The sequence below is a fragment of the Dermacentor albipictus genome, unplaced genomic scaffold (genome assembly GCF_038994185.2).
Source record: "Dermacentor albipictus isolate Rhodes 1998 colony unplaced genomic scaffold, USDA_Dalb.pri_finalv2 scaffold_17, whole genome shotgun sequence".
NCBI lineage: Eukaryota > Metazoa > Arthropoda > Arachnida > Ixodida > Ixodidae > Dermacentor > Dermacentor albipictus.
The window spans coordinates 10072468-10098994 of record NW_027225571.1 but is presented as its reverse complement, the minus strand read 5'-3'; the positions used below and the strand labels follow the sequence as shown (position 1 = coordinate 10098994).

Below are 26527 nucleotides of genomic sequence, written 5' to 3'. Positions count from 1 at the left end.
ACCCCGTAGCAATATGCAAAAGTGGCATAAGGTAGGGCAAGGCCCCAATCACTATGGTTGGACGAGACACACTTTGCAAGCATGTCTGTTTGGGTACGATTCAGATGCCCTGTGAGACGATTAGTCTGTGGATGGTAAGATATAGTCAGCTTGTACTTGGTTGAGCAGGACTGCAGCATGTCGGCGATGAATTTAGGAAGAAATTTCTGACCACGGTCACTGAGCAGTTGGTACTGAGCGCCATGCTGCAAAATCACGTCGCATAAAAGAAAATCAGCGACATCTGTGGTGCAGCTCGTTGGAAGAGCTCTGGTGATGCCTTAGTGCGTGGCGTAATCTGTCGCCGCAGTGACCCACTTGTTCATGATGTGCATAGAGGGAAAGGGCCAAGTAATTCCAAGCCAACGCGAAAGAACGGCTCCGAAGGAATGTCGATCGGTTGAAGGCACCCGGCAGAGAGCGTGGATGCTGTTTTTCAACGCTGGCGTTTCTCACATGCCGCAACGTATTTTCGGACGGAGCAGGCAAGGCCTGGCCAAAAGAAGTGTCGGCGAATCCAGTCTTAGGTGCGGGAGACGCCAAGGTGACCTGCCTTTGGTAAATCGTGAAGTTCTTGGAGAATAGATGACCGGAGGTGCTTAGGAATGACGAGGAGTAGGGCAGGACCGTCGGGGCGTACATTGTGGCGGTATAATACACCATCCTGGAGAACAAACAGGTGAAAGGACGAATCAGAAGACGAAGATTCCAATGCATCAATGATGGCGCACAAGGTGGCATCACGGTGTCGCTCATCGGCAATGAGTAGCAGCTGAGAAATGGAGAAAATGCGACCTTCGGCATCGGGGTCAGGGTCGGCGGGTGGTTCGTCCACTGGATAGCGTGTTAAACATTCTGCATCTTGATGTAATCGGCCCGACTTCTACACTACTGCATAGGAATATTCTTTCAGCTGCAGTGCACAGCGACCAAGCCGGCCGGTAGGATCCTTGAGTGAGGAAAGCCAGCAGAGCCTGTGGTGGTCCGGGATTACAGAGAAGTGCGTGCCATACAAGTACGGGCGGAATTTGGGAACCGCCCAGACGAGAGCCAGTCATTCATGATGTGTAATCGAATATTTACGCTCCGCTGCTGTGAGGAGGCGGCTAGTATAGGCGATAACACAATTTTGACCCTGTTGGCGCTGGGCTAAGATGGCTCCGATACCGTGACCACTGGCATCTGTATGCACCTCTATAGGAGAGGACGGGTCCAAATGGGCCAGTATAGGTGGCATGGTGAGAATGTTGGTGAGCTGGGCAAATGCGGCAGTTTGAGCGGTGCCCCACGTAAACGGCACGTCCTTCTTCAGAAGATCAGTAAGCAGTCGGGCAATTGCTGCGAAGTCTTTAACGAAGTGTCGGAAGTAGGAGCAGAGTCCTACAAAACTTCGGACGTTTTTGACAGACTGAGGTATAGGAAAAGATGTGACAGCATGAGTTCTCTCTGGGTCTGTTTGAATACCGGAAGCGTCAACGAGGTGGCCCAGCACTGTAATCTGCCGACGACCGAAGTAACATTTTGATGAATTTAGTTGCAGCCCAGCCTTGTAGAACACTTGAAGAACAGCTGATAAGCACTCAAGGTGTGTCACAAATGTAGGTGAAAATACGAGAATGTCGTCTAGGTAGCAGATGCATGTTGACCATTTGAACCCTTGAAGCAAAGAGTCCATCATACATTCGAACGTTGTTGGGGTGTTGCATAGACCGAATGGCATAACTTTGAATTGATATAGTAGACCACCAGAGCATTCGTCATCTTCGCTGGGGCACCCGCGTGCATCATCCACAAGAAACACGCAATATGCATGTATCATTATTATTATTATATGCTTGTGTAGCACCTGGGGGCTTGTGCAACTTCGTTCACTTATTGCAAATTCAGTTGCTAGTTGCAACGTATATATTCATCGTCGTCGTAGCAATGTGCGAGAGCAAATTTCGCTCTGCACTGCTAAATTTATGTGACAGCCTCGTTCAAATGCAACATAAGATGCTGGAACATTACAGAATGGTGATGTATCAAGTGGCAACATAATATGTGGGAGTCGATCATCATTGGCACCAGAGCATGTTCATTGTAATGACAAGTTGCCTCATCATCAGCAGTTAAGAGGTATTGCAACTCTGGGTTGAAGACAAGAGATGGACTCTTGGAGCAGACGAAGAGCAGAGGAAAAGCTTTATACACTATGTATAGATATAGCAGGTAATAGCGTACAAGTAGCGGTGCCGAAGAGCACACCAGACCAACGGGACGGCTGGTGGTGACTTTCTCCTAACGGTGGGCCAGTTCTGCCTTAAATCCCTTTGGCGAGGCTGGTGTTGACGTCAACCACGTCGCCTTCCTCTTTCTTTGCGGGAGAAGTCCAAGCTGCATACCACCGGTCTCCACAGCAAGAGGACAGCAGTTCTGTGGAATTTTAAAAGCTGTCAATGGATTCGTCGTGGGGCTGCCCCCGAACTCCTCACTTCGACCCACAGAAAGTGGGATGCAGTTTCTTGGAACTTTCTTTCAGTGGATGTTTTAAGCCCAGCACAAGGGCAACCGCTTCAGAAGAATGAGAGGGGGAGGGGGTAGCGCGAATTGCTTCAATGATAGGCACGCAGTGTGGCACAACAGGGGTTAAATCGGGACCATGATAATGCGACTTAGTAGCCAGGAAAATGCAACAGCGAGGAACATATCAACGAGGTTCCACTGTAGCATGTAGAGGCTTTCAGCCTGCCTTGCACACGAAAATAAGCGTACCAGGCAGCATGGAGCTTAGAAAACTAGGAATAGGAGTGAGCGATCTCGACGCAACCGACACAGGTCGCTTACTGTGAGCAACAAGAGTCTATTTTACTGGAAGGGTGAAACTTACTTCTGGTGTGTGTACAGTGTAAAAATATTTGGCTTACGTGTCATATTATGTAGTACTGAGTTATTGATGCATTTAATTTACGTTGGTAAATTGCTACATTGGGCAATCAGCATTTGCTTAATTATTATTGAGCTCCCTGACAACAGAAGAACATATTGTAAAAAAATATGAACAGTACAATTTTATTGATGACATGGTACTTGTGAATAACTGTTCAAGTTTACAATGCGTAATGTAAACAAATGCAGTGGAAATAGCGCCACTGCGATTCAGAATAGAAAGGAAAATTAACAGGAACAACAGTTCTGACATCTTCCTAAGCTTTCTTGGCTTTGTCATGCATTTTTAGATTTTTTTCTTTTGCATGCAGATGCATTCTTCTTGGCACGTACTAGTGCAGCAGGTTAGCCATGATCGTTTCCTTGTGATTTTTGAAAGATAATGGGTGCATGTGGTTAACACACAGCATGGTAAAGTAGAATTTTTATCACTTGTTGCCCCGAATAAACAATAGCTTTGAAGATAGTCTTCAATTTCATGCCCAAAATTTTGCAGATAATCCCACTATTATTTCTTGCAAGTCAGAAGCTCATTTGTACAATAACCAGCTGTGGATGGATGCCGCCGTGCTCACTTACAACCAGCATTACAAAATACATTGCAAGTGATGTGCCTTATATTATCCAGGATCCTTCCTTGCTGTAAAGAATGCAAACAGCCACTTTGACCACAGCTACAATAATAATAATTAGAAAAATGAATAATAATGCAGTTAACGTGTTAACAGTAAATTTTTCAGGAAACAGTAAATATTGTTCCCACATATATGCTAAAAAGCGTTTGTTATCATTAGCATCAAGGTTTCACTTGATCGTGAATATATAAAAATTCACTAATTTCAGCAGTCTTGCCTTTAGCAGCAGTGCAATTTAGTCCTCAGAACTAATTTGTATCGAGAAAAATATATCAATATAAGTAACGAAGTAGGCTTGTGGGAATATAGTTTTTGGATTCAAAATGAACTTGAAGTGAATAGCAATCAGTGTCAAATACCTTCAAAGCGATTGATTTGAATAGTTGCAGAATTTCCCGCCATTGGAGCCGTGGCGGACGCGTTTCGATGGGGGCGAGGTGCAAAAACGCCTGTGTTCTGTGCATTCGGGGCACATTAAAGATCCCCTGGTGGCCAAAATGAAACCGTAGCCCGCCGCTATGGCATGCCTCATTATCAAATCCTGGTTTTGGCATGTAAAACTCCAGAATTCAAATAGTTGCAGGATCTGGTTGAAGCCGAGCTAGGCAAAGCTTATAAAGTTGGTTCCTTACCTGCTAAAAAGGAAAGAAGTTCATCTCTGGAGTCAGTTTATTTTCTGAGTGCTGTCATTCAGACATTTTTATGCAAGAATGCAAGTTGAACATTTCTTACAACTCCAGCTGTACAGAAAATTCGGACTGGCTCTTGGTCACTGTTGTGCTTTAGTCCCCCCCAAAAATAAATATATTTATTCACTTCAAATACTTTAAAAATTTCACATACAGAAGTTCAAGCGAAAGCGCACATCAAATAGCATAATATTCGATCGAATATTCGCAAATATTTAATTTTTGCACAAGCTATAGATAAGGAAAGAGTAAACAACATGTATGCAGTTACGATGCATGTGCAAATAATCTGCATTAGCAGTCTGTTTTCTGTTTTAAGCAATTAAAACTATTCATCGTCATTGAATGCCTCTCTAACGTATGACACAATGACCTGAGCCTCTTTCTGAAGTGCCAGAGACGTAAAAATACACTTTGACTGCTCACAACACCTGTGACTATGTATTTTCACATATGGTGAAGCAGCGGAATGGGCCTGGGCTACCCCTGCTGCCACCTTGCAGAAAGTTTCGGCAACTCAAGAGCAGGTGCAAAACACTTGGATCATTGGCAAAGTGGCGCCGCTTGGCCACCTCTCGTGTTCTACCACCGTGGCATAAACTTAATATTTTATGTCAGGAGCATGCATGCCAGATCTGCTGCAGCACTTTAGTGGCCGAGGTATTCTGCTGCTGGTAATGATGTTACTGGTTTGATTCCAATCTACTGCAGTTACGTTCCAATGGCAACAGTACATGATGAAGTTCATGTGCTGTGATTCCAGTGTGCATTAATTAATGAAGCTCAGTCAAAATTAGCCTCAAGCACTCTAATACAGTGTCACTCATATTTCAGATACATCAACAGTTATGCATGCCACAAGATAAGGAAGTTTATTGTCTGCAACGCAATCAGTCAATGTAATAGCGTCATGGGACTTTGTTTTTCCCCTGGCACTATGATTGCATGGCTGTCTACAATATACACGTCATATTTTCCTAAGTTTTCATTAGTGGCAATTCTACACCTTTGTGCTGTGGAGAAATCCAGAGGAAAAAGCCCAGGCCACCTGGTCATAAGCAGCCATGCACTCTAGTTCTGCTTCTTCCTCAAATGGGATGTTGCTGCTGCTGTTTCGTACACTGTTCTGAGTAGGCAGGAGCTCATACAATGCTTTCACTGCATGTTCTATTAACAGTTGGCTGTCGTTACTTCTTGTTGGTATAGTTGGTGAAACATAGCTATTAGAAGAAGAGCGCAAATTAACAGGCATACGCAGGGAAGTATAGACAAGACGAGCATTCTTCTTGTCCGTACTTCTTTGTATTTGTGTGCTAATTCGCGACCATCTCCTAATAGTGATGTGGTTGTTTTATCCTTGTTAATAGCTCATATTAATTTGTTGTTGGTCTTTTTACATCAAAACAGGTGCGATCGGCCCCACGAATAGAGAAGAAGATGGCATTAGGTGCTCGAAATGCCAGAGCTCGAATCACCAGAGGTGCTCGCTGTTCTCCCAATGTGCCGAGAGACCTCGGTGAGAAAAAGCATGCTCATAGGCATGGTGTTCAACTGAATGTTTTGGTGAAGGCTTTAAGTATTTTTCTTAAAAACACAGCAGTAAAGGTGAACAGGTTGTTTTTGGAAAAATAAGTTGCTTGCGGCAGTGCACACCAGGAATTGTGTGATGATGACTCATTAACTAAAGAAAAGCTTACTTCACTATGCATTCATTGCGTGGAATTTACCTAACAATGAATTCGTTGCATGGAATTGCTGGGCACTGCAACATCTTGCAACATATAGAATAATTGAACCGCACTTCATTGCCTTCTGGTTTTTCAGCCATAAAGGGCACCACAAAAATGTCTAAAAAATTGGGCGATCTGGAAGAGAACATGGAATGGAAGGCTTCAAAATATGGAGAAAAAAAAATTGTCACTGCATGTTTGCGTACCTATATACTAGCTTTCTGTAGTGCACTTTCAAGCAATTGCACTCACATGTTGGCCATGACAAAGCCAACAACAGTTTTAGTCAGCAGTAATCACTGGCTTGTTGTTCATCAATAACTACTTGGGCCACTTTGTATCTTTGCGGGGAAGTTTTTGACACTACTGGCTGACATATGCTGAATGCTAGGCCAACTGCTTTTTCATGGCCATGATATGGGCCTCATTCTTTGAAAACATACTTGAAAGTGGTTCAGTCCAGGTGCACAAACACATGATGACATTCTTTCAATATTTCATGGGCTGTTCAGACCACAGAAAAGAAGACAACCAATGCCAAACCTGGTCCCTCACCAGGTTTGGCATTGCAACAGACAAGCATGCTGCATAGATCATGTGGTGATGATCGTGCCTGCAAAGTATCAAACAGCTGCACGGCGTAAAAGCATTTGAAATTTACACAAGCCTATGCTTACTTCCTCTCAAGGGAGCGCTGCCTCCTGCTGCAGAATCAAGGTTGCACACACATAAACACCTCTACATCATATGCCCTGCGTGCAGTTTAACTATATAGCATTTGACTTTAGTCAATGATTCAATGCAGAATGGGCTTAATCACCACTGCAAGTGTACTGTGCTGCAAAAAAAGGAAGAGAAGAAGAGAGAGAGAGAGAAAGCAAGGACAGGAAAGGCAGGGAGGTCAACCAAAAGAGCACCCGGTTTGCTACCCTACACTGCGGGTGGGTGAAATAGGAATAGAAAGGAAAAAGGGAGAGAGTAAGCACAGAGTGCGTGTGGGAGGGACACTATAACACTTCAAGTATTGCACTATGGCACGAATCGCAGTGACGGGTGTCGCCACGGTCCGAGTATCTTTGACTCGGTGAACGATCTTGAGTCCAGTCGGTGTAAAGTCGCCCGCAGAGAGAGGCGTTATATATCGTAGCGAGGGCAGGTACACAATAGGTGCTCAATGGTTTCCTCGCACCCACAGGAGTCGCACATCAGGCTCTTGGCCATTCCCAAACAATAGGAGTATGCGTTCGTGAACGCCACTCCCAGCCACAAGCGGCACAGCAAGGTTGTTTCGCACCAGGAAAGGCTAGATAGCAGTTATAGCCATAGCGTGGAGTCCAGTTTATGTAATCGGCAATCGAAGGCACTTGAAATCCAGAGATCTTGTGACTTTTTGCATGCAAGTAGGCAAAAGAAATTTAAAAATTAAATTATAGGGTTTTACGTGTCAAAACCACTTTCTGAGTCTGAGGCACGCCGTAGTGGAGGACTCCGAAAATTTTGACCACCTGGGTTTCTTTAATGTGCACCTAAATCTAAGTACACGGGTGTTTTCGCATTTCGCCCCCATCGAAATGTGGCCACCGGGGCCGGGATTCGATCCCGCGACCTCGTGCTCAGCAGCCCAACACCATTACCACTGAGCAACCATGGCGGGTACAAGTAGGCGAAGCTCCCTGGCAGCGTCTGACCTCGCCAAAGGTGTTGGATGCATCTTGGTATATTCGTGGGCAGACCGGGCAGCCTTGTCAGCTAGGTTGTTGCCGACGATGCCACATTGAGCAGGAATCCAATGAAATATAATGTTGTGCCCTCTTTCCAGAGCATGGTGGTGCACTTCCCTGATGTCAGATATCATCTGCTCGTAAGTTCTGTGATGTAAGGCAGACTTGATACTGTGAAAAGCTGCCTTAGAGTAACAAAATATGACCCATTTCTCTGTTGGCTCTTCGGTGACGTACATCATAGCGGCATGGAGAGCTGCAAGTTCTGCCGACGTAGATGTAGTCATGTGTGACACTTTGAATCTAACTGTAACCTGCTTAGCTGGAACCACGAATGCGGCAGTTAAGCTGGTAGGTGAGGTCGAACCATCGGTATATATATATGTATGTGGTCATGATACGTCTGGTGCAGTAATAGGAGCGTAAGTTGCTTCAGAGCCGGCGATGGATGATTGTAATTCCAGGAGTAGCAAAATTCACTTGAAGCTGTCGCAGGCACCACAGGGGCAATGAAGGCTTCGCCGCCAGTGTAAAAGATGATGGTTTGCACTCTTGATGAGCACTAATCACTCTTGAAAAGGTCGCTTGAGGTCGTTCGGCTGGTAGGGAAGCCAAATGATGGTCGAGGATTCTTGACAGATGGCGAATGTTTGCTCTGAGAGAGTCGATAGTAACATATGTCTGGATCATATGGTCTCCAGCGATGGCAATTGGTGCTGCTGTTGAGGTGCACCGAGGCAGCCTTAAACACGTGCGTAGGGCTTGACCTTGTATGCTCTCCAAAGCGCAAAAGTTTGTCTTGCATGCATTTGACAACACTGGTAGACTGTAACATAGGAGTCCGAGAAACAGTACCCTGTACAGCTGCATCATAGAATGAACTGGTGTACCCCAGTTTCCCCCGCAGACAAATTTGAAGACCTGAGCAACGGCAATTAACTACTTCAGATAGATGCAGTAAGGGCTCCATGAGAGAATGCGGTCTATGATTACACCCAGAAAACGATGCATCTTAACATAGGATACAGCCTGACCATTGATTGAAACAGGATACAGTGACATTTGTTTGAGCATAAAGCCAACCAATGGGCACTTTTCAGTAGACACACTGAGGCCTTTTTCTCGGAGATAAGACGCCGTCATGGTTGCCGCCCTCTGAAGCCTGGCTCATACCTGAGGGCGAGTCACCGCAGAGGCCCAGATGCAAATGTCGTCGCCGTATATTGTGACATGAACTGTCTGCAGTAGGTACTCCACTAGTCCTACCATGATGAGGTTGAACAAAATATGGCTCAACATTCCACCCTGTGGCACACCACGGCAGATGTAATGTTCTGAAGCTGGGCCGGCCGTCTTCGGTCTGTAAGAAAAAGCACCTCTCAGTCAAATAGTCCCGAATCCACTGATAAATCTGGCCACCAAATCCAACAGCCCCGAGTGAGTTCAGTATGGCCTCATGGGCGATGTTGTCGTATGCTCCTTTTATAAGGAAGAGAAGGAAAAAAAGAAAAGGAGGCAGGGCTTTTAACGTAAACATGATGTGGTCCCTTGGCTCCGGTATGGGAGAAGGTAGGGAAGGAATGTCGCTTGCGGATGCTACTCGAGGCAAAGAGAGAGAGCTTTTTTGTTGGTAGTGAAACTCTCCTTCAGGCAGCATGGCGATGTGACATTTCAATTGTTCCTATTTCCTGTAGTAATGAAGCGATTTGAAAAGGTATTGCAATAATATGCTCTCTAAACTGTGCTTTACAACTTACGGTGTTAACCAAAATTTTCTTTAGGACCTAGTGAGGGGCCCTTTAAGGTTAACTTCATGGAAACAGCTTCATCAGGCATTTAATGGTTTGCACAATTTATCAAATATAAATTGTGACCTAGAGTGAATACGTAACTGTGTGATTGATTTAATTATCGTATTATGCACACTAAAGATAGAAATCTTGTCAATTTGTCAAGACAACTGCTAGCAATGTATCATTGATTTCATCGATCAATGAAGTGCCACTTGTGAAAGAAAGTTTGACTCACAATGCACGACACACCCTGCACCTTGTATTCTCTGTTATTCTCAGACAGTTAGCTTATGCTGATAAAAGCTAGTCTGTGTGTTGACCTGCAAGGCTCTAGACCTCATTGCTAAACATGTCTACAAAGTTATAATCAAATCTTGGTACACACAGAAGTAGCCTTCTATGAATGAAGAAGTGCGCCCTATGGTTGAGGCATGGCATATCACTGGACAGAGGTAGTGTGTGCATAAGTCAGGTCATGTTTATCTTTCATAAAGAGGAATTGTGAGGCCTAAATAGCTAGCTTTCGCAAGTGGGCACACATGTCCATGATTGATGAGTTGGTGCTGTCTTCCTTCTTATCCGCCACTGTGTGACCTTTCATTTGACAGTTGGCATTTGTGTTGTCGTCGTTCTAGTACTTGTGTTTGTGTTGGCATGCCTGCCTTTCTGTGCCATGAATCCCTACAAACTTGCTCAGCATTCTGTGATAAAATTTTGTTTAGCTGTAAGAGATGGTGTTGGAAGAGGAAACTTGTTCCAGTTTTATCTCCTGCTTCACAAAGTCATAACATACTTCTCTGAAGTCCTGCTCATATTTGTGTTTAACTTTTTCTCTTCACTTTCTTTTCTCATGGCAGGTGCAAGGCCAAAGGCGGTGGCAACGTGGGCTGCCCCTGTAGCTCACAGCTCCCCAAGTAATGGTGGTATTGCAGGTGAAAGAGGCAGCGATGTTGGCTCAAGCTCTCCGACTCCCTTGACAGTGTGGGCCAACCCGCAGTCACGGCCACCAACACAGTACTTCCAGAGCCTGAGGCAGGTCCAGTCTAAAGTCGACTCGGGTCGGCCTCTTCATCGCTGTTCGGGACAGGTTGTGCGCGTGCCTCCATTCACCATCAAGAGTGACATGCCACCTGCCACTGCCGCCGTAGATGGTGGCACTGCGGCAGCAGAAGTGGTGAGACCGTCTGACCAGCACCACAGCCTTCAACGTGGAAGTACCCTGGGGATTGCTAGCAACAACAATCTTGTGGGCAATGGTGGTGCAGATGGAGAGGAAGAAGACGGGTGTGACAATTCATCAGCAGCAACAGGTGAACCCTCGCCTGATGCCTCACCAGACTTTGTCGCTGAGATCGATGCGGAGTCCAACCTGGTCAGCCACTGCCTTCAGGTTTGTGTGCATTAGTGTGAGGACTGGAAACATAAGCACTTGTTTCTGGGCTAGACGGTTTTCATTAGGGTTGTGCAGATATCAATTCTTTGCTTTGTAGCGAAGTTGAAGTGACTACAGCATGTGTGACTACAGCATGTGTGTATACAAGATCAGGGAGCGAGCCAGAAACTTGTTTAGACCCCACTGCGTCTAATGTGCACAATGCCCTCTGGAGCTCCTTGGGCATTGCCACATTATCTTCTTGACAGCTGTAATTATCCGTGACCCCCGTCAAAATCAGTGCAGAAACTGCAACTCTTCCTACTCTATTAACGTGCAAGTCCAGAGGGGACAAAGACAGAACTGTAGAGAGGAGGGAGGAGAAGAGGCATTTCCCATACAAGGGAGGAGGGGGAGGTGACGTGAGAAAGCAAGGAAAGCCTGCCACTATATGACAGCGGTTGCAGGGAAACTAGATGAGCTTAAGTTCAAGGTACGGTACAGTACGTTCCTGCGATTTCTGAAAAATAAATACCATGCAAATATGTCAAGTAAACAAATTACACAGGACGTGCAGAAGCAGAGCCACTTCAATTAAAGCGGACAACAGGCTCCAGGCAACACTACAGAAGCAGTAGGCCATCAAATGAACACTTCTTTGCCCATTGCAGTAGCTTGCGGCTGTGGCATTGCTAGAGGTTGCAGATTTGATCCCGACCGTGGCAGCCACATTTCGACGGGGGGCGAAATAGAAAACGCTCGTGCACTTGGATTTTGAGACATGTTAAAGGACATCATGGTGTCAAAATTAATCCGGAGTCTGCCATTATGGCGTGCCTCATAATCCAATTGTGGTTTTGGCACATACAGCCCCGTAATACAATTCTCAAGTTTAATACTTCTGCCATGATGCAATGTGCCATGTGAGGCAATGACAATGCTCAACCCTCTCAGAGGTTATGAAATATGGTGCACAATAATGCCTCAAGCAAATACTTCTCCCTGTGTGTTCTAGCTGTGTACTACGCAGACAAACAGCAGCGGTGCACGCAAGGTAACATTTAACATCAACTCACCACTCTTGTGTTAGCCTTAACGTTGAAGAAATTAAGCTTTTGCCTTCAACATCACCGCTAATTATTGTCAATCAAAGCAACCAGCACAGAAAGCTTCACTTACATCGATTCCCACAGTGCATGGGTTCTGCATAAGTTTTACTTCCGGTTTTCCTTGCACAAAGGGTTAATCTTGTGTGAAACAACCAGCCTTGGCTGTACATATTTGGTCATACGTAGTGGAAAGGTACAGTTGGTGCCTGTAGGACTTGTTTTCTTATATATCCTGTGGCATCCCCTTGGGCTTCATGGTTTGCGGCTGGCGTTTCTGCCAAAGACAGAAACACCAAAAGACAAAGGTAATGATCAATAGCTAGGCAAGGGAACAAGAGTTCAAGATCGCAAGTCAGCCTCTAGAGTCTATGAAGGAGTACATTTACCTGGGTCAGTTACTCACAGGGGACCTTGATCATGAGAAGGAAACTTACAGAAGAATAAAAATAGGTTGGATCACATTCGGCAGACATTGTCAGATCCTGACTGGAAGCTTACCATTATTATTAAAAAGGTGTACAATTAGTGCATTCTACCAGTGCTGACATATGGGGCAGAAACTTGGAGACTGACGGAGAAGCTCGAAAACAAGTTAAGGACCACGCAAAGAACGATGGAACGAAGAATGTGTTAGGTGTAACGTTAAGAAACAGGAAGAGAGCAGTGTGGGTCGAAGAGAAAATAGGGATAGCCAATATTCTAATTGACATTGTGAGAAAGAAATGGAGCTGAACAGGTCATGTAATGCATAGGTTACATAACCGGTGGACCATTAGGGTTACAGAATGGGTGCCAAGAGAAGGGAAGCGCAGTCGAGGATGGCAGAAGACTGGGTGGGGTGATGAAATTAAGAAATTCACAGGCTCTAGTTGGAATCGGTTGGCGCAGGATAGAGGTAATTGAAGATCGCAGGGAGAGGCTTACATCCTGCAGTAGACATAAAATAGGCTGATGATGATGACGATGACTCACGAATATTTATTTCCCCAAACTCCCAGATCGCCCTCAGAAACAAGAGCGTACCATAGATGTCTCATTTTTTTTTTTGGCAACCGATCCCAAAATTTTCCCCAGTTCCACATTATCCATTCTCATAAACCCAAAAAGACGGTGAGAATAATTTCACCTTTCCTCATTTCAAACTGTCTGATTGAAGCTCTTGGCGCAGGCTACGAAGCATCAAAGATGGCTAGCGGCAATATTTTTGGAACTCCGTGATGCGGAACAACACGAAAAGCTGCCTAACCTAATGTCATTCGGGCACATCCCAATTACAATGTCCTTGCACCGCATGATGAACTGGTACCACCTGTGGTGTTGTTTACGATGATGACTTGATGGAGTTGACAGAAGCTTAATTAATAGAAGGCTGGAGTGAGCAAAATGTAATCAACGTTAAACAATTTATGCTAAAGCGTGACAGCAAAGTGATCAAAACCAAGCATCAAATACTTACCTTTGGCTTAAGCATCCTGCTCGAGACAATCGAGGCAGGCTATGTAAAGATCCAGGTGAGACCCTATGTGCCAAATTCTCTTCCATGCTTCAAATTCTAGCGTTTCGGCCACAGTTCACAGAACTGGCGACTGGTTGACTGCTGTTCACAGACTGGCTGACTGGGAGCATTTTAAAGAGACTACTCACTTATCACCCGATTTTATAAACAATTTTAGTATAGATGATGCTGTCGCATATTTTACTGCTTTTATTTGTGATGCTGCTGAAAAGTTTGTCCAGCAAACAAATGGTGGTTCATCTAAAAGATGTGTTCCCTGGTGGAATGATGACTGTAGAAATGCATGAAAAAGGCATAATAAGACATGGGGAATATTGCGCAGATCGCCGAATACAGAAAATCTAATTGAATTTAAACACATAAAATCGCAGAGAAGGCGAATACAACGTCAGGCGAGGAGAGAAAGCTGGGTGAAGTTCCTTTTAGGTATAACTTTGTACACACAGGAGGCGAAAGTTTGGAATGGCGTAAGGAAGGTAAAAGGGCAGCGAATAAATCCGTTGCCTATGGTGAACAATCAAGGCAATACCCTAGAAGAACAGGCAGACACCCTAGGGGAGCACTTTGAGCACGTGTCAAGCTCAATACACTACTCCAAATCCTTCAAGAAGTACAGACAAATAGAAGAACGTAAGGCATTTGAGCGGAAATCCCCACAAAACGCACCAAACAACTGTCCTTTCTGCATTGCTGAGCTGAGAGCTGCCTTTATCGTATGCAACAGCTCTGCACCGGGACCTGATAGAATAATGTATGACATGATTAAGAACGTACACACTGACACACAACTGTCACTACTTCCACTTTTTAACACTATTTTGGCTGCTGGATATATTCCACCTGCATGGAAAGAAGCGATCGTGGTCCCCGCTTTGAAGCAAGGTAAAGATCTTTCGTCAGCGGCAAGCTACTGCCCGATAGCTCTCACGAGTTGCCTTTGTAAGCTGTTTGAGAAAATGATTAACCATCAACTCATACATATCCTTGAAGTGAACAAAATACTTGATCTCTACCAGTGTGGCTTCAGAGAGGGTCAGTCCACAAACGACCATCTCGTGCGCATTGAGGGGAATATTCGTGACGCGTTTGTACACAAACAGTTTTTCTTATCGATATTCCTCGACGTGGAGAAGGCGTACGACACAACATGGCGATACAGGATCGTGCGAGACTTGTCGGGAATGGGCATCCGTGGCAATATGCTAAACCTGATAGAAAGTAATATGTCCAATCGTACCTTCCGCGTGAAAGTCGGGTATGTATTCTCACGTCCATTTATACAGGAAACAGGTGTACCCCAGGGAGGTGTCCTCAGCTGCACACTCTTTATAGTTAAGATGAACACACTCTGCACTTCATTACCACCAGCTATATTTTATTCCGTCTACGTAGATGACATACAAATAGGTTTTAAATCCTGTAACCTTGCAGTGTGCGAAAGACAAGCACAGCAGGGATTGAACAAGATAGCTAAGTGGGCAGACGAAAATGGGTTTAAAATCAACCCCCACAAAAGTTTGTGTGTTCTCTTTACAAGAAAGAGAGGGCTGGTTCCAGACCCTTGCATAGAACTGTGTGGACAAGAAATACCTATCAACAAAGAAGATAAATTTCTAGGTATAATACTTGACTCTAAGCTTACTTTTATCCCACACATAAAATATCTCAAAGCTAAATGTCTAAAAACAATGAACTTGCTCAAAATACTGTCACACACAACATTGGGTAGTGACAGGAAGTGTATAATGAATATTTATAAGAGCCTCATTCTGTCACAGTTAGACTATGGCGCTATAGTATACAACTCTGCCGACCCGAGTGCATTAAAGATGCTGGATCCCGTCCACCACCTAGGTATCCGTCTGGCCACAGGTGCATTCAGAACTAGCCCAATTGAAAGCTTATACGTAGAATCAAATGTGTGGTTACTCAATCTGCAGAGATCTTACACCAGCTTTACATATTTTCTTAAAGTGCACTCTAATCCAGAACATCCATGTTGTGAAACTATTAACGATTCGACATGTACTGCACTTTTCCGTAATCGACCCTCTGTGAGACAGCGCTTCTCACTCCGTGTGAGGGAGCTTAGCGTGGAAATGGATGTTCCACTCTTCAAACACCGCTTGATGCCTCCAGCGAAGCAGCTACCGCCTTGGGATTGGCTTGTGATAGAATGTGATATACCTTTTGTAAGAGTTACAAAATACGTGCCAGAGCTCGAAATACGAATTCATTTCCGGGAACTCCAATTGAAGTACTGTTGTCTGGAATTCTACGCCAATGCATCAAAATCGCATGTTGGTGTGTCTTACGTGGCTGTTGGACCCTGCTTCTCTGAAGCAGGTGTACTGAACCCCCATACAAGCATCTTTACTGCAGAAGCCTACGCAGTACTGTCTGCGGTAAGCACATAAAGAAATTAAAACTAGAGAAAGCGATAATATTCACAGACTCGTTAAGTGTTGTAAAAGCACTAATGTCCTTAAGAAAACACAAAAATAATATTTTCATGGAGATTTACTCTCTCGTATGCAATATTTATTCATCTCGTAGACATGTGAAAATATGCTGGGTCCCTGGTCATAGATGCATCGAAGGCAATCTGCTGGCCAACCAAATGGCCACATCAATTACACCTCAAGCTGGTAATTCCACCACTGCTATTCCTGCCACAGACCTCAAGCCTTTTTTGTGAACAAAACTGCGAAGCTACTGGCAACGCATGTGGGACAAAGAAACAAATAATAAGCTGCACTTGATTAAGCCCAGGATAGGTTTCGGCCCCCCATTACAAAAACAAGACAGACTGATGTCCTATTCTGTAGACTCAGAATAGGACACACATATGGTACTCACAATTTTCTGCTAACTGGCAACGAACCTACTACCTGTGGTAGATGTGGTGAAAGGCTCACCATCCTCCATGTCCTCGTGGAGTGTCAGGAAGCCGAAAGAGAAAGAAGGAAGCATTTTCCTCTAGCATACCGATATTGTCTCCCTCTCCATCTCGGTATGTTTCTTGGTAAGGAACCCCTTTTTACCACCAGAGCTGTCCTAGGTTTCTTGAATGATGTGGTTTTACATGTTTATAGCCCAATAGTATCATAGCACATCCTCTCTCTAGAGGATACTGCTGTGATAGTGTGATAGTAGTCCTTGTACAGCACACACCTTCAGGTCCTTGCGCTTCAAGGAATCTGTTAGGGTAGTAGTGCTTTTTTGAATTTTTATCCAAATGACCAATTTTAGCACATCATAACTTTTACAATGCACCTTTCGCGTCCTTGGCACACTTCATAGTCATTATCATAGTTTTATTACATGTAGCTCTTACACACTTTACAGTGACCATCTTTTAGGCCCCTTTACAGCCCTGTAACATTCATTGCTCGTAATATATCGCTTCACTTTGATCTAATTACCATTGGCTTGGCGCTCTTTGGCCAAACCTGGCCCTTGCGCCATAAAACACCGCACGTCATCATCATCAAAACTGGCAAGGCCGACAGACATGTGCTAAATGTAGTGCTGATGAACATTTATTTTATTTTATTTTATTTATTTATTTATAAAATACTGTGGACAAGAAGTCCAAGCAGGGTGAGCAGAATACAAAAAATTATATACACAGAAGAAGAAGATGAAACAAGTGGGTAACACGTTTTTCACACAAATTATTTGGTCACAAGGTAGACGATTAAGAAAAATTTAAACTTGATTACAATACAACTATAATTAATACACGAAATAACAACATTATTTACACAAATGGTATACAGCAGAGCTAGTACAGGAGTGTGGTACAGAAAGAAGAAAATATTACACATAAGGGCAGTTACAATAATAGTAATTGGTCAGGGGCTAATTTGGTAAACAAGTACAAAATTAGAAGAAAGAAATATGTGTACAACGGCAAGTATGAATACAAATATTGACAAGCATGCCAATAGAATAAGGAAATAATCATATGGAGAACGCAAACAATTACTATGGCATCAGGCTGATGAGTACATATTAAGTGAGTTATGCAACAGTTTAAGGAAATCATCGATTCTTCGCTGTTCGACACAAGTCGATCAAGAGTATTCCATTCCCGAATGCATCTAGGAAAAAAAGAATAATAGAATGTATTGTTGCTGCATGAATATTCTTGATGTGTGAGATCATGTGTATGACATAGGTGCCTTGTTTTCTTAGTTTTGACATATCTTGTGTGGTCTATCTTAAAATATTTGTGCAGTAGCATATATAAGAACTTCAGGTGGGGAATTTTAGCTTGACTTTGGAGTGAGAGTAAACCTCCATGGCGTAGCGTGTCGGGGAATCAAGGCATCGGTAATGGTTAAAAATAAATCTAATCGCTTTGCGCTGCACATTTTCAAGCATGCTGATACTGCCACTTGTGAAAGGGAACCAGATGACATTGCTATATTCTAAAATTGGTCTGACAAGTGTGGTGTATGCTAAAAGCTTAGTGTCGCAGTCGGCGTGCCACAGCGTCCGCTTAAGGAAAAACAATGTTTTCATGACTTTTGTGGCTGTAGCTTCTGTGTGAACTGTCCAGCTGAGATCAGAAGTTATTATTACACCGAGATATTTGTACTCAGTTACATTTCAGAGTGTGACGTTATTAAAACCATAAGGGAATGCTAAGCTTGTTTTCTTTTTTGTTATTGACATCACAACTGTTTTGTCTGAATTAATCACCATTTGCCAGTTAGAGCACTAACTTGCTACTTCATTCACGGTAACATTCAACTCAATTTGGTCACTGTAGCTTTTAACCTTTTTATGTATTATGCAATCGTCTGCGAATAGCCTAATATTTGCGTTAATCTTGACTGCCAGGTCATTTATAAACAACAAAAATAATATTGGTGTCAAGACGGATCCCTGGGGCACACCGGATGTGACATTTGATGTGTCAGAAACATTATCACTGCACTGCACAAATTGTAGACAGCCGGACAAACAGCTCGATATCCATTGAGTCACTTGCCCATCCCCAAGTTTGTGGACCAGCCGAAAAACTAACTTTTCATGGGAAACCCAAATAAACACCTTTGAGAAATCTATAAAAGTTACGTCAATTTGGAAGCGTTCATTAATACTTTGGGCCACGTCGTGCATTATCTCAACAAGTTGTGTTATGGTCGACAGGCCTCTCCGAAATCCATGCTGGTTTGGTTGTAGCAGATCATTGTCCTTGTAAACTTTGTAATGAATTTGAGAACAATATACTTGAGTATTTGACAGCTGGTACATGTCAAGGAAATGGGCCTGTAGTTTGATGGGATCGTCTTGCCACTGTATTTATTCACTGGGATTACTTTTGCGACATTCCATTTGGAAGGAATCTGTGACTCATGGATACATTTTGCGAATATTAGGCATAGATACTTACTAACTGGTTCTGCATGCCATTTACAAAGTTTTTTTTTTACAATGTTTTTATTTATTTGGGCAACATAAATACAAGGTTTGCCCGCAAGGTAAGGCAAAAGGAGGGCGTAATCCTCCTGACTAAGGCCTTTACCTCGCTGGAGCAGCAGAAGTAGCAGTCAACTGATAACAAAGTACAACTAATAAGGTACAAAACTAGTTCACTATCGTTCACCTATCATTCACCTTCATCATCCGGAAGCGCGTTTTGCTTAGCCCTAGGTAATTTGCTACATAATTTAACATTCGAACAGAAAAATGTCATTATCATGGGCGATATTAATATTAACCTTTTAGATACATCCAACACATTACTTAATGATTACGTTAGCTGCCTCAATCGGTTCGGATATGAAAACCTAATTACTCTTCCAACTCTTGTCCCACAGATAAACAGGGCACGCTTATCGACCACATAGTATCCAATCTTCTTACTAACCCTGACTGTGGTGTTGTCGAAGCTTCAATAACCGATCATTACCCAACATTCGTTCGCTTAACTTCTACTGCTGGCACTACCGATACAAGCTTCACCAGAAAGAAGTTTAATTTGTCAATTTTTATTGAATTAATTGCCACTGCTGACTGGTCCCCAGTAATGGCATGTGATAACCCTGAAACTGCCTACAATACATTCTCACAAATAATTTCTAATGCTATTTCAGATTCCACGGTAGTAATGAATTGTAAAAAAACGTTTTGAGCTCCTCGTAACCCATGGTTATCCACTAGTTTGCTAAATTGCTTAAGGAAGAAAGATAACCTTTACAGAAAAACAAAGAAACAGCCATTTAACACAGCACTTCACGAAAGATATCATAAATATTCTAACTTACTAGGAAAACTACTCAAACAGGCTAAAACGACGTATTATGAAAATGAAATTAAGTCTGCAGGTAATGATGTCAGAAAGCAATGGAAAGTACTAAACTCCTTTTTAGGTCGGTCGAATCATAATTCTGAAATAACTGTGATACAATCGGGGGATCTTCTTCTTGATAGTCCCTTGGACATTGCAAACTGCTTCATTAATTCCTTCTGTGCTGATAATGAAGAGTGCGAAGATTCATTCACCGAGACTTACCCCCGTGTGCCCCATAGCTTTTTCCTTCATCCCGCAACACCTGAAGACATAGTCACAGTCATTTCCAGTTTAAAAAATACAGGACCTGGTCTCGATAACTTCAGCCCATCTCTCATAAAAACGATAGCGTACCTAATATCTGAAATATTCTGTCACATAGTGAACCTTATCTTTAAAACAGGAATCTATCCAAGTTCTTTGAAGAAAGCCAAAATAATTCCTGTATTCAAAAAGGGAGATAAGCGTCTAACAGCTAATTACCGCCCTATAGCTATACTTTCATTCTTCAGTAAAATTATCGAAAAACTAATCGTAACACGCTTATCAAGCTATTTATCAAAATTTTGCATCCTATCACCAAATCAATTTGGGTTTTGGGAAGGTTACTCAACTGATTTGGCATTAATATTTCTAACAGACAAGATTCGGCAGGCAATTGACACTGGAAATTTCGCGGGCGCATTATTTATTGACCTTTCTAAAGCATTCGATTCACTTGTTCACAACATCCTTTTTGCTAAATTAGACTCTATTGGTATAACTGGCCCGGCACTGCAATTACTACGTAACTATTTGAAAGATAGAGAATACACTGTATCAATCTCCAGCACTTACTCGCACCCTAAAACAACTAACATTGGTGTACCACAAGGATCTATATTAGGGCCTCTCTTGTTTTTAATATACATTAATGACCTCCCAAAGTACCTAAAGTCCTCTGACTGTATCCTTTACGCTGACAACACTACCATCTTCTCCTCAGACAAAAGTCTTGATTCATTGATGTGTAAGCTTAATCACGACGTGGCAAATATTGTAACCTGGTGCCAACTAAACAGACTACACATTAATACTGCCAAATCTAACTTCGTAATCTTCTCAGCTAAACAAAAACATATCTCAGCGTATCCATCGCTAACCTTTGCGTCCAGTGCACTTTATCCTACTGATAGTGTACTGTTTCTTGGCGTCATATTAGACAAACACCTAAAATTTGACGAGCATGTTTTATCCTTAACAAAGAAGGCAGCATATGGAATCAGAATATTAATTAAAGTTTGCAATTTCTTTAACATGAAGACACTTATCTCCCTCTACTACGCTTTTATTCACACGCATATTAATTATTGCATATCATCATGGGGAAACACGTATCCCACACATTTATCTCCACTACAGCATACACAAAATCAAGCAATTTGCATCATTACACGTAGCAGCTACACATCGGAAGCATCTCCATTGCTCAGATCTAACGGCATTTTATCGTTACAGGAACTAAATAAATACTCACTTGGAATACTTGTTTATAAATCTGTTAACGAAAAGCTCCCATTCCCTATAATTACTACCAGCCAGTATCCATATTCCACGTCTACCCGTTTCACTTCTACCAACAGTTATTTACTACCAAAACCTAGAACTAATTATGGTAAATTTACTACTAATTTTTCAGCCACACTACTTTGGAACTCATTACCGTATCATATTAAGATATCCTCTCGTTTTTACACATTCAAATCAAACCTTCGTAAATTTTTGCACTCAATATAACAATGTGATCGTTATCATTTTATTAATAAGTGCTTTGTGTGATTAAATGTTTTACAGTGTAAGCTAGTGACTAACTTAATATGGTGTCTTTTGTGTTTTCATATAGCTGCTTTGTATTTATATATCCTACTCATTTGTAATGGAAGACCCGCTGTGGTTGCTCAGTGGCTATGGTGTTGGGCTGCTGAGCACGAGGTCGCGGGATCGAATCCCGGCCACGGCGGCCGCATTTCGATGGGGGCGAAATGCGAAAACACCCGTGTGCTCAGATTTAGGTGCACGTTAAAGAACTCCAGGTGGTCAAAATTTCCGGAGTCCTCCTCTACGGCGTGCCTCATAATCAGAAAGTGGTTTTGGCACGTAAAACCCCAAATATTATTATTATTTGTAATGGGAGGTCCCCTGTACAGTCTGTTGACTATGGGACCTCCCTCTGTATGTATGTATAATCCCCATTTGTAACCTTATTAATATGCAAATAAATAAAACTATTTACAGCAAAATTTTAAGCACAATGAAAAGTAACAACCGTTTTAAGAAAAGTGATCGGTATCCCGTCTATACCACAGCTCTTTTTTTATCAAGTTTTAATGGCAGACACAGTATACTGCTGTCAGTTATTTCTGGAGTTTCTAGTAATTTATTTTTGGTAGATGGAATAATCGGGGAATGTTGCACAAGTCCATCATTGATTGTAAACATCGACTGGAAGTAGCGATTGAATTGATCTGCCTTATCTTTTGTTTCTACAGTGAAACCTTGTTAAATCGTAGATGGCTGGAGCTCGTATGTAATAAATGGTAGTACTGCCCGAAATAGCATGAGATCGCCCACTTACCTGTCGGAAACGGAACTCAGAGAGAGTGCAATGAGAGGGCAAAAACATGGCAGTATTTATTCGCATTGCACGACAAAAGTCCATTATTTTAGTTTGATGTTGCGGCAACCTAGCAGCGACAACAGTGGCTTCCAACCTACTGAAGCTGTGAGCGAGCTTTTCAGCCAGCCCCCTCTTCTCAGCAAACACTCACATTGCAGATTTCTCGTTGGCAATGCATAATTTCTATGCATGGGCGCAGTAGCGCTGCAGAAGTCGCAGGGCACCTTTTTCATTGCAGGGTGCTGTTCTCGTTGCGACGATTGCATTCGTGAGGCTGATGTAGTGCGGAGCTCCTGCCACTGTCGGGCCTGAATCACCCCTGCTGTCGCTTTCCGTGCTGTCTTCATCACTGTCGTTAGGCAACACTTCGGCAACTTACTGCGTGCTGACTGTTAGAATTGTATTGTGCCGACTGCTCAGAATTGTATTATTCTCTATTGTTTCATTTCATTTCGTTTATTTACTCTCAAGGCCGCACAGGCATTACAGAGAGGAGTGGCAATAGAAAAAGAAAAAAATATAGCTAATGAGGCAGCACATGGTCACAGATAGCCGACTTGAACACATCATGGTCTGTGATAGTGACGATGGATGCGGGAAGGCGATTCCAGTCTTGACTTGTTTTCGGGATGAAGGCTTTGAGGTATACATTGCTTTTACACTGAGGCACCCCAACCTTCATTTGATGATCAATACGGAATGACAAATGGCTTGGTGACGAAAGAAGTGTCATTTTTAGCTCATTATTAGTGTAGTATATGTTGTGAAACAGGCACAAGCGGGAAATTCGACGTTTAGTAGGAAGGAGAGGTAGTTCAAGCATTTGCTTCATGCGAGAAACGCTGGCTAAGTGATAGTAGTTAGAGAGGATAAACCTAACTGAGCGGTTCTGAACCGATTCTATGGACTGTGTTAACGAGCTAGTGTACGGGTCCCATATCGATGAAGCGTACTCGAGTTTAAAACGCACGAGTGTTTTATATAGTAGTAGTTTCAGTGGAACGGGAGCGAGGCGGCAATTCCGCCTAAGAAAACCAGGGGAACTGTTAGCTTTGTTAATAACATGGTGGATATGCTTCTGCCATGACAGATTATTAGTGATATGGACGCCTAGATACTTGTAGCTGTCGATGAACTGAAGAGGGCAACCGTTAAGATCATAGCCCTGAAAAATGGACAGTTTAATCTTTCAAGACACCCTCATTGCTTTACATTTGTAAATGTTTAGTTTCATAAGCCATGCATCACACCAAGAAGAAATTTTATTTAAGTCAGATTGAAGAACGGAGAAGTCAGACTCATTAGAAATTACGCGGTACAGAACGCAGTCGTCTGCAAAGAGCCTTATGTTAGAAGTAACAGAATCAGGCAGGTCATTAATATAGATAAGAAAAAGAAGAGGCCCTGGGACTGACCCCTGAGGAACACCGGATGTTACATTGCATGATTTAGAGTCATGATCATTAACAGAAACGTACTGTGTTCTATTCTGCAAGAAACCTTCAATCCGCTTAAGCAGGTTGCAATCAAGATGGAGTGTGCTAAGTTTCAGTAATAGTAGTCAATGTGAGAGGGTATCGAAAGCTTTCGCGAAGTCAAGGAAGATGCAGTCAATAACTGAAGCTCGATCTAATGCGGAAGACATATCATTAGTAAAGGTTAACAATTGAGTCTCACAAGAATAATTTTTGCGAAAACCATGCTGCTGACGCAAAAAAATTATTAGACTCGAGAAAGCTAATCAGGTTGCAGTAGATTATATGCTCTAATAATTTGCATGGAATAGAAGTTAAGGAGATCGGCCGGTAGTTTAAGGGGTTATGTGTATCACTGGATTTGCGGACTGGAATCACCTTCGCCGTCCTCCAGACGTCTGGAAGTGTTGAACTCTGCTAAGACTGCGTAAAAATAGATGACAAGAAAGCAGATGAATACGCTACAGTACTCTTAAGAAATTTGTAATTTATGGTATCAACACCTGCCATTGAAGAAAGTTTAGCTTTCATAATCAAATTGTATATGCCATCAAAATCGATCGAAATCGGCTCCCTCTCAGGGTACGTAAAGGCACGTGCAGACGGTGAAGTATCTATTAGAGCGTTAGAAAAAGATAGCGAGAATGTGTTGTTAAAAACCGTTGAGCAAAGCTCATGGGGGCCAGGAAATCCATCGTCAGTTTTCAAAACGATTTCTGTGGATTTGCATACGTTAATAATGTTCCAAAACTTCTTAGGATTAGTTGTGAGCAGATGAGGTAGTGTTTCAGAAAAAAAGTAATTCTTGGCTGAGCGAATGGCCATTTTATATTAAGATGCGATAGCTACGTAAGCAGCTTTTGCTTTGGTTTCTCCAGATAGCCTGAAGCGTCGAAAAATGTGTTTTTTCTTGTTGAGAAGCTGTTTAAACTTAGGTTAAACCAAGGAGCCCGATTGCATGATAATAATAGGCGAGTCAGAACATATCTTTCAGTTAGCGTTTGAACCTTTTTCTTGAAAAGGAGCCAGTTTTCTGCAATAGTTCTTTCCCAGAACTGAGGAAAAAAGAAATCGGCAAAACTTTGTAATTCGTTATTGATCGAAGAAAAATCTGCTCGACTGTAGTCACGAATTTTCGTACGGTGCTTTAGACGCTGTGGCGAGCGTAAGGGGATTGCAAAATGAATCACGCAATGATCGCTTTCATTATCATCATCATCAGCCTAGTTACGCCCACTGCAGGGCAAAGGCCTCTCCCATACTTCTCAAACTACCCCGGTCACGTACTAATTCTGGCCATGTTGTCCCTGCAAACGTCTTAATGTCATCCGCCCACCTAACTTTCTGCCGCCCCCTGCTACGCTTCCCTTCCCTTGGAATCCAGTCTGTAACCCTTAATGACCATCGGTTATCTTCCCTCCTCATTACATGTCCGGCCCATGCCCATTTCTTTTTCTTGATTTCAACTAAGATGTCATTTACCCGCATTTGTTGCCTCACCCAATCTGCTCTTTTCTTGTCCCTTAATGTTACACCCATCATTCTTCTTTCCATAGCTCGTTGCGTCGTCCTCAATTTCAGCAGAACCCTTTTCGTAAGCCTCCAGGTTTCTGCCCCATACGTGAGTACTGGTAACACACAGCTGTTATACACTTTCCTTTTGAGGGATAGTGGCAACCTGCTGTTCATGATTTGAGAATGCCTGCCAAACGCACCCCAACCCATTCTTATTCTTCTGGTTATTTCAGTCTCATGATCCAGATCCGTGGTCACTACCTGCCCTAAGTAGATGTATTCCCTTACCACTTCCAGTGCCTTGCTACCTATCGTAAACTGCTGTTCTCTTCCGAGACTGTTAAACATTACTTTAGTTTTCTGCAGATTAATTTTCAAACCTACCCTTCTGCTTTGCCTCTTTAGGTCAGTGAGCATGCATTGCAATTGGTCTCCTGAGTTACTAAGCAAGGCAATATCATCTTGAATCGCAAGTTGCTAAGGTATTCTCCATCAACTTTTATCCCCAATTCTTCCCACTCCAGGTCTCTGAATACCTCCCGTAAACACGCTGTGAATAGCATTGGAGAGATCGTATCTCCCTGTCTGACGCCTTTCTTTATTGGGATTTTGTTTCTTTCTTTGTGGAGGACTACGGTGGCTGTGGAGCCGCTATAGATATCTTCCAGTATTTTTACATATGGCTCATCTACACCCTGATTCCGTAATGCCTCCATGACTGCTGAGGTTTCGACTGAATCAAACGCTTTCTCGTAGTCAATGAAAGCTATATATAAGGGTTGGTTATATTCCACACATTTCTCTATCACTTGATTGATAGTGTGAATATGGTCTATTGTTGAGTAGCCTTTACGGAATCCTGCCTGCTCCTTTGGTTGACAGAAGTCTATAGTGTTGCTGATTCTATTTGCAAACCTTAGTAAATACTTCGTAGGCAACGGACAGTAAGCTGATCGGTCTATAATTTTTCAAATATTTGGCGTCCCCTTTCTTATGGATTAAGATTATGTTGGCGTTCTTCCAAGATTCTGGTACGCTCGAG

The 26527-nt window shown here is 42.9% G+C and overlaps 1 protein-coding gene across 4 annotated transcripts in view; it reads left to right on the top strand.

Moving 5' to 3' along the window:
- LOC139052001 (uncharacterized) overlaps positions 1–26527 on the top strand; it is a 241859-nt gene that overhangs the window by 190343 nt on the left and 24989 nt on the right. For all 4 annotated transcript variants that reach the window (XM_070529068.1, XM_070529071.1, XM_070529069.1 and 1 more), the window contains 2 exons: positions 5699–5807; positions 10393–10925. In XM_070529068.1, coding sequence (XP_070385169.1) covers positions 5699–5807; positions 10393–10925 — 642 coding nt within the window. The remainder of the gene's footprint in view (positions 1–5698; positions 5808–10392; positions 10926–26527) is intronic.